The sequence below is a fragment of the Geospiza fortis genome, unplaced genomic scaffold (assembly GCF_000277835.1).
Source record: "Geospiza fortis unplaced genomic scaffold, GeoFor_1.0 scaffold2, whole genome shotgun sequence".
In the NCBI taxonomy this organism is placed as follows: Eukaryota; Metazoa; Chordata; class Aves; order Passeriformes; family Thraupidae; genus Geospiza; species Geospiza fortis.
The window spans coordinates 3,404,827-3,413,827 of NW_005054366.1; the positions used below are offsets into that span (position 1 = coordinate 3,404,827).

At 49.5% G+C, this 9,001-nt stretch overlaps 1 protein-coding gene across 1 annotated transcript; it reads right to left on the reverse strand.

Moving 5' to 3' along the window:
- Positions 1-2,292: 2,292 nt before the first annotated feature.
- Positions 2,293-8,999, reverse strand: WDR76 (WD repeat domain 76; the record flags this gene model as incomplete). Its single annotated transcript, XM_031059670.1, has 12 exons — positions 2,293-2,675; positions 3,159-3,212; positions 4,041-4,196; positions 4,580-4,794; positions 5,378-5,530; positions 6,213-6,366; positions 6,462-6,505; positions 6,591-6,692; positions 7,399-7,519; positions 7,950-8,005; positions 8,398-8,490; positions 8,913-8,999. Coding segments are annotated over 12 exons (1,488 nt in total), but the record flags the coding sequence as incomplete, so codon positions are not given.
- Between the last annotated feature and the right edge of the window lie 2 nt (positions 9,000-9,001).

A 9,001-nucleotide genomic window follows, 5' to 3' on the forward strand; every position in this document is an offset into this window, starting at 1 on the left:
TGCCAGCCCGGCCGGGGCTGGCGGGGCCGTTCCGCAGGAGCTTTAGCAATGGGGCTACTGAGGTTTCATTTAACACTCGTGTACTGTTACGGTATTCAATCCGCACTGTGCCCGCCACCCCCGCCCTCCACGAACCGCTTGGCAGAGCCCTCCCTGCTCACCGGAGCCTCCCAGGAGGTGACAGAGCTCTCGGGGACGCCCCGTGCCCTCCTCCCCGCAGCGCAGCCATCCGGAGCCCTCGCCCTGCTGCGGACTCGGCCCTTCGCCACTTTTTTAAGCCTTGAAGAATCGGTGCTCCCGAGGGCAGGGGAGCATGGAAGCCAGGGGATGCAAACCTGGCGTGGAGCTGTAGTGACTGTGTCAGATTTATTGGGATGACCTTTACCCTCCGCCAGTTGTACCTGTTTTGTAAAAAAACCAAGCAAAAAGAACAAAAAAACAAACAAACAAAAAAAGAGAGAGACATTTCAAGGTCTATTTTAACAAGGAAATGCTATTTTGTTATCTAATCCAGTCTTTTTTTACTTTACGGATGGGGTGACCGTGGGTGCCGGTACCGAGCGGTTCCCAGTGAGCAATGGTTTAAGAGCAAATGCCAGGAGCCCAAGGCCAGCCGAGCCCTGCTGGGTTTGGGACAGAGAAGGAGCTCTGCTTTTGGGACTCTTCCCAAGAGGACACAAGTTCAGAAGCGCAGGTGACCCTGAAGAAGCCAACGGACACCTTTAGCCCCAACCGTGGTTGAGAGCAAGTCAATAAACCCAGCTCATCGTGAGGACCCCCGCACTGTTGGTCACCAGGAGCAGCAGCCCACCCACAGGGAGCAATAACAGCCAGTTCTGGTTAGGTTGGGGTGACAAGTTGGACACATCAGCACAAAAAAAAAAAAAAAAGAAAAAAAAGAAAAAAAACAAAGAAGGATAGAAACAGCTGAGCAAGTTTAATTTCATCTCAGGGAGAGATTTTTCCGTAAGCTGGGGCCATAACTGCAGTTTTACAAAGCCTGATGTCCGTGTTGTCTTTGAGCATCCAGCACCCACCGCCGGGTAGGACGGTGACCTTGGGCCCCTCCTTGTCACTGCAATAATGAGAGAGGTCCCGCGGGGGGCACAGTCCCCCTGCCCGGGTCACAGCCCGCTCACAGCACGAGGCCCAAGGAGGGTGGGGTCCAGCCCCGGCTCCAGAGCACGGCAGGAGCCCGGGGAAGGCTCCAGGAGCCCGGGGAAGGCTCCAGGAGGTGGAGGAGCGGTTTTTTTACATGATAATCCTGTTTTATGCAACATAGCAGAATTAACTCTTAGTGTAGTGTTCCTACCTCAGCCCATAGTGCTGATGTTTCTATGCAGTTGTGCTCGTCCCGACGCTGACATTTTTTACCCTGGGTTAACGCTGCAGTGTCGTCCTTTCTCCTCCTCCTCCTCCTCCTCCTCTCCTCACTGCAATGTTCTGTGTGACGTGTGATAGCACAGCTCCATCCTTTTTGGACATGTCCTCTGAGCCCCAGCTGGGCCCCTCCACCTTGGCTTTCCTCGGGTGACGCTCTGTGCCAGCCCCAGGTCACCTGTGCCGCTGTCCCCCAGCGTTTTACTGCAGAACCACAAGAATTGGTGATTTTCTGTTGTACGTTTCTCCCGTCGGTCCCAGATCCTGTCGTGTGTTTCAGGCCCTGTTAGTTTTGCCCGTCTTTCTATCAAAATGTTGTTTCCATAGGTTCTGAGAGCAGAAACCCATGAATCTCGTCCTAGCATACTGCATCTTTCAGCAGTAGACAGTAAAAGACCTGGAAATGTGAATTTCTTAGTTTTCATAAAGAAAACCTAGAGATTAACCTTTCATGTGCCAAATACTGTAAGTTACATTCTTTTTTCCTTCAAAATGTACCTTTTTCTACATATCCAATACCTTAGTTAGCATAAAATCATTGGTGCCATGAAAAGTATTTTTAAATTTAAATAAATATTTAAATATCATGAAAAGCAGAGTTGGCATGAGCTTTGTTCAGCGATTCTGATTTTTCTTGTGAAAACAGCTCAAACTGTGAGAAATTTGGTCTTTTAGCAGCTTCTCACTGGAGTGAGAGTTCCAGAGCTGCAGGTGAGTCCCTCGCACGTCTCTGCACTCCAGGAGCACAATTTTACAAATGCACCCAGGAGTTTTGGGCCCCTGACCACAAGGAAGGCACTGAGGGACTGGAGAATGTCCAGGGAAGGGGCTGGAGCCCCAGGAGTGGCTGAGGGAGCTGGGGGCTCAAGGGTCACTTTTATTTCCATGGAAGACATGGGTGCCAAAGGCAGTTTGAACTATTTATTTTAAGACTTTCAAAGTACATTTCTGTCCTGAGAAACAACAGCCAGCTTCGGAACTGCTTAATACAGAATAAGCGAAGTCAGTGCAGGGAGGTAAAAAATAAAGATCTAAGGCACTTCTATTTGAACACATGGAGGCGGCCACTGGAGTTGCCTCCCACCAGGATGCTCTGGCTGGGGTGCACGACGTTGATGGAGCACACGGAGCTGAGGCAGTCCACGTTGTAGAAGGAGTGCAACAACTTCCCGGTGTCCTGGAAGACCTCGATCCGCCTGGGCTGGGCCATGCTGCCCACCAGGAAGCAGTGCTCCTGCTTGGGGTCCCAGATGGCCCTGAAGCGGGTCAGCCAGCGGCCTGTGTTGTTGTTGTGCCTGCAGGTGAAGAGGAACACTCCTCCTTGTGAATCCAACATTTTAAATCACCATTTATGTCCCATCTACTCCCTTGCCTTCTAAACCTTCAGCAGTCATGCTGCAGTTCCCAGATCACTGCAATGGATCCCTCTCCTGGGATGGGCAGGATGGGACAAGAATACCAGAATGGTTTGGGCTGGGAGAGACCTTAGAGATGAGATGACCCAGTGCCACCTCTGCCAGGGCAGGTACACCTCCCACTATCCCAGAGTGCTCCAAGCCCCGTTCAGCCTGGCCTGGGACACTGCCAGGGATCCAGGGGCAGCCACAGCTGCTCTGGGCACCTGTGCCAGAGCCTCACCACCCTCAGAGGGAACAATTCCTTCCCAAAATGCCATCCATCCCTGCCCTCTGGCAGTGGGAGCCACTCCCTGTGTCCTGTCCCTCCAGGCCCACAGAAGCAGCCACAGCGCTGCCCTGGCCCAGGTGTGCTGTCCTTACCTGATGGAGCTGAGCAATGTGACAGTGGATGACAAGGACGTTGTGTCGTAGACCCTGGGCACAGAAGAGCACATTAACACCAAGAACCTGTGCTAAAAAGGCAGCCCTTCCCTCACAGAGAGCTCCAGCTCCTGGGGCCCAGGAGGGTGCACAGCCAGCCAGCCTGGCCACAGGCACCAGCAGCCCAGCCGGAACCATGTGCTCAGGAACTGGATTTGCTTTCAGCTGGACCCGCAGCCCAGCCTGGCTGGCAGCTCTGGAGGAGGGGCCGCAGAGCCCAAAGGCCAGCTCAGCATCCCACCTGCTCCTCCACCCCATGAACCTGGGGGTCCCACCCCTCGGGGCAACAGCCCCTGCCCAGCCCACACAAAATCAGGTAATCATCTAAATTACAGTCACAAAGTAACCAGGAGAAAAAGAACCTCTGACACAAGCAACTCACAGCAGCTTAGATGATGAAATGGTAGGCTATTTACAGAAGAGCTGATATCATCATTATTTCAAGTACCAGCTACAAAGAAATTTTGTTTCTGAGCATTTTGTGTTTGTGTTTGCCAGCCAGGTTTTGGCTGGCTGTTTTTGTGGGTTTTCATTGTGTTTGTTTTTTTAAAGATTAACAGTACCTGTATGTTTTTACTTTTAAATATCCAGAGGGAAAATGAGAATTAGGAAAAAAAAAAAAACAACCAAAGCAAAAAATCACTAAAAACTACATTAAAAATGTTAATGCAAGTAAATATTTTTCATTTTTTAAAAATGATAAAGACAGAAGGTGCTCAATGATGACTCATGTGGATAATAAGAACAATAGTAATAATAACAACATTAAACCACCCAAACATTTGGTATTTTCCATGAGGATTCTTCCTTCCACAGCCTTACCTCAGCCAGTCATCAGCACACACTGTCACCACCCTGCTGCCAGTGACAGGTGAGAAATAGGCCGAGGCCACACTTTTGGTGTGTCCTGTCAGAGAGCTCAGGGGCTTGTTCTCCTTGGTGTTCCGAAGGTACCGAACATCAAAAACACAAACATCCCTGCAAAGGTACCACAAACACTTCAGTAATTATCCTTCATTCACCAAAAAAGCTTCACAGCACAGCAGGCTGTGTGGGGGTGGGTTCAGAGCTTCAATATCCACTCAAATGGTGGCCCTGAGGGATTTTGGGAGCACCAAAACCACCCCAACCAGCCCTCCACAGTCCCTCTGTGCCAAAGCCCACCAGGGCCCATCTGATTCCCATTTGATCTGGGAAATCAAACCAAATCCCACCTTAAATCCTGCTAAGGACTGAAAACTTGTTTTCTAAAAGGATCAAGACAGCTCTGACTGTAAATCGAGGCTGAGAAACTCCTCAGCCCCAGCTGTCCCCAGCACAGAGAGCACTGAAAAACCAGCCTGTTCAGTCTGGGTACGTACGTGGAGCCAGCAGCCAGGAAATACTGTTTGTTCACGGGGTGCACGTGGACTGTGCGTGTCCTCCTGAAGCCAATGTCCACACAGAGCTCCGAGGACACCCCCGGCGTCCGTCTGTCCACAACAGCCACGGGCCCGTCCCAGCGACTCACTATGGCAGTACAGGCATTCTCTTCCAGGAAGTCAAAGCAGGACAGGTCTTCCTCACTCCTGCAGATCTGAGCCCAGGGAAGGTTAAATGTCACCAGAACTAAAGGGAACAGGCAGTTGTTCTAACACCCAAACACTCCCTGGGCTATGGGTTCCATCCTTCCCCTCTTTAATTCACAAAAAACCATGCAGCTATGCGACAGCTTCATCCAGCTGTGCAGGTAACCCTTCTGTGAAACAAGGATGCTTTCCACTGGGGAAATAATTAGAAGATAATTAACTATCCAAACCAAACCAGCAACAGCACATCCAAATTCCCTGCCAGAGCTCCTACAAGGCACTGTCACCTCTGTTCCAGCAATCAAAGAGCTGTTGGCCTTGAGCACACACTGAGCGAGGATTAAGGGTATCTTTCCCTTCTCCAGTGCTCCAGAAGCTTTTAATCATGTGCAGAAATGTAAACTTGGAAACTGGGAGAACCCAGGGTGTCTCTGGGTCTTGGTGAGTAGGAAACATCTCCCTATTTATGTGATGTTAATTAAACGTTGATCCATATGTCCTTGTGAAACTAGAACCTGAACTTTCCTGTTAATAAAACAACCAAAGAGTGAGTTGGTACAAGCAGACTCAACCTTCCCAGCAGTGCCTCACCTCATCAAAGACAGCCCTGGTGACATCGCCAAAGCGCAGAGTGTCATTGCTGAGGGACAGCAGGTGAGCAGGGTTGCAGGGAGAGAAGTGCATGCAGTTGACATTGAAGTTGTGGGGGATGAAGGTGTGGGCTCCTTCCTCTGTCCCGCAGCTCTGCAAAACAACAGATCCCACAGACACAGGTGCTGATCACTGCAGTTATTTCTGTTAATGACTACAACTCTTAGAGCCAAATCTCTGGCTTTTGAATGTTTTTTGGAGGAGGCAGAGGGTGCTGGGTGAGAGGAGACAACAGGTGATATGGACAGTGAGACTGCTTCTGGTCCCTAATTATGGAAAGCTGCAACTTCCTGCTGCAATCAGTGCCACTGCAGCCACCACCAGCCCAGGACCTGGACAGCAGCAGCTGGCACACCCACACAGCTGGTTTCTGCTACCACATCAAAATATGGACACACTGGGTTACTGAGAGCTCAGGCTGAATTAGTGACCCAAACTGCATGAACACAGGATCTCCTGTGTCTTCTCTTCTAAATTTTGCATCATTTTGTCATTTTAAAAGAAACTGAACAGGTCATTTTGGACCAAGTTCTGGTTCATCCCACAAAGATGATTCTGCTTTCAAACTTCAGAAAAATACAAGGGAGAGCAAAAGGGAAAGCCGTTCTGGCAACTCTGACAATCACTCTTGACAACCACCAAGTATTATCCCTAAGAATGGAAAAAACCTAGAACACTCTCAAGAGCCTAACAAAATGCCACCCCAGGGTGTGCCCCACCTGCAGCTGTCCTGAACCACACACCTGTTCAGGTGAGGCGCACATCAACCACTCACCACGTTCCAGAGGCCAACATGCCCCAGCTTGTCTCCAGCTGCCACAAGGATGGTGCTCTCGGAGGGGTGGATGGCCATGGAACACACCCGGGATTTCACCACCTTCCTGATGTTCTCCTCTCTCAGCACCATGCTGCTCAGGCTCTCCTGGTACCTGGAAAACCAAAATGACAACCATCACCAAAACGTTCATTAGGGAAGGAAGGGGGGCCAGACAACCCCCAGTTTTGGCTGCTGTTTTCACATTACCTCTTTATGTCAGGCGTGCCCCGCTCAGCATCTTCCACTTTCACCTACACACAGAAAGGAGATATCTAATCAAAATCAGAGCCCAAGTGAAATTACATGATCCAAAAATAACAAATAAAACAAAAATACCTCACTTATCCTCATCCACGTGTTCAGTAAGGCCTCTGTCCATTTACTGCTCTCTGCCTGATCCTCTGGAACCATGGGCAAAGGTCCAACGGGAACCTGAGGCTGGGAGGACATTGGCAATTTTTGTAGCTCAAACCAACTAAACCACAAACAAGGTGAATTGGTACTTTCCCCACTAGGCATTCTGAGAACACACCTACACTAGGACAGGAAATAAACAGTAAAAACAGAAGGTGAGATCATAACCTTATTAAAAAGATAAAGAGAATTTCACTGGCAGCACAGACCAGCTGCCTCCCTGGGTTTCTTCCTCTCCTGATACTGAAGCAAGACCTTTACTACAGATTCAAATCTATTCTACAGCTCCACGGAAGATTTAAATTGTCATCTCTCAGAACAACAGGTCTTTTACTTGTTGCTCCATCATTGCTTCAAAGAGATGGCAAATATTACCCAGGAAAATAAAACCAGTTCAGAAGTTACAGCAAAATAAAAAAACAGAGTAATGAACCTTTGGATTTAAAGCTGCTCAGCTACATGGGCTGTTAATGTGGAACGTTCTACGTCAGGACCCTCCTGTGGATCCCAACTGCACCATGCCATCAGCCTGGGCCACAGAGCACTGCCTGACTCATGGCAAGACCATGGCACCTGCCTGGGGTGACAGAACTGGCCCTTCCTCCCTGTCCCTGTGTCACAGCTCCCAAATGGCTCAGTGCAATGCCCAGTGCCGCCCATGAGTGTCACCAGCAGTGGCTTCAGAAAGCTGCTGTGCACCCAGCCCTGCTGCAGCCCCTCTCCATCTCACATATTCCTCTGCTTCTGGCCGGGCAAATGTCTCCAGCAAGGGAACGTCCAGCGGTGGCTCCCTGAGCAGGCGCATGGATCGCCGCCGTGCGGGCTCATCCTCCACCTTCTTAGGCTTGGCCCTGCAACAACCAGAGCATCTCAGCCACAGAGCAGAGCTTAGGGACAGACCCAAGGGCACAGCTGGCTGACACCAGCCCCTCCTGGCCCTGCTCTTCCATCCACGGCAGTGAGGAACAAACCACGAGCACTCTGCACTGCACAGCAGGTGCCACCCCTGTTTCCCTGGGACGCATCCCTTCCCAGCTCTCCTCATTCATTACCCACCCAGCCATTTCCACCTTCTCCCATCACACAGCTTACTCTTTATTTGGGCTTCAGCTCATTTTCTGCTCGACCTGGCACTGTTCTGGCATGGCCAATGTTTCTCCTCCACATTTACTGGTTACCCGCTCCCTCGCACCTTGATCACGCCCTCTCGTTTTTCCCAACATTTGTTTGCCTCCCACAATGAAGAATCAAGGATATATATCTCATCTACTGTTACTGTACCTTTTAGTGACCCGAGATTGCCTTGTAGTGGTAAGTTGGTTAAGTCTTGCAGCCGACTTTAAGAGAAAAAAAGAGACTAATTATAGATAATGAGCATAAAGAATTAACCAATATAAAATACAAGTATCTCAAGGCAGTGATGAACTCACTGCCATTTTTTATAACAATAAGAAAGAAACTGTGGTTGCCCCATCCCTGTAAGTGCTCCAGGTCAGGCTGGATGGGGCTTGGAGCACCCTAGTCTATAGAAGGTGACCCTGCCCATGGCTGGAGGTGGAATGAGAGGGGCTTTAAGGTCCTTTGCAAACATCCCAGGATTCTGTGATTTTCATGGCTTTCCTCATATACAGCTACCCCAGTGGGGAAAGGGTTTCACACCAGGAGAGATGACAGTGCCACTATGACACTTGGAAAGAGCATTTTGGTGCTATTTAGACCCAATACAAACCTCATGCAGCTTTAGAGCAGCAAAGAATTTAGCATTTTCTCTGATGTTCTTTAGCCTTTTCCTTTCATAGGCTGATAGGTGGGAGTATCCATCCTACAGAATGAAAAGACAGTCACTCTCCATCATACAGTCACATGGCTGCAAAAGTGGTCCCAGACTCAGGGAAGTGAGTCTCTAAACTGATTAAATTATTTTTAACAAATGTAGTAACAAATGTAAGACCATACAAATTGAGGTTGTCATGTATCAACAACAAAATCTGTCCATACAGGTCCAGTTTGCTTTACAAAACTTACTCTGGCATCAACTCTATGAAGAGAACTGTAACAAAATTTTTAATAATGAAAGCAATAATGAAGAGACTCAATAAGAATTTAAAACTTCAGTGAAAGGGTAAAATGAAGTGGGACACTGCCAGCCAGAGGTTAAAAAGGGGGAATAAAACCTGCTTACAGAAGAAAACCTCTTAAAGGCTTTACTTCTATAAAGATAATAACCGGGGACCAGGTACTCACCGGAGCCGTGTCTCCCCCGTCGCTGCCGTCGCTGTCCACATCCCGCAGCCCGTCCTGGCCGCGGGCAGCCGAGCTGGGCCCGGGCGGGG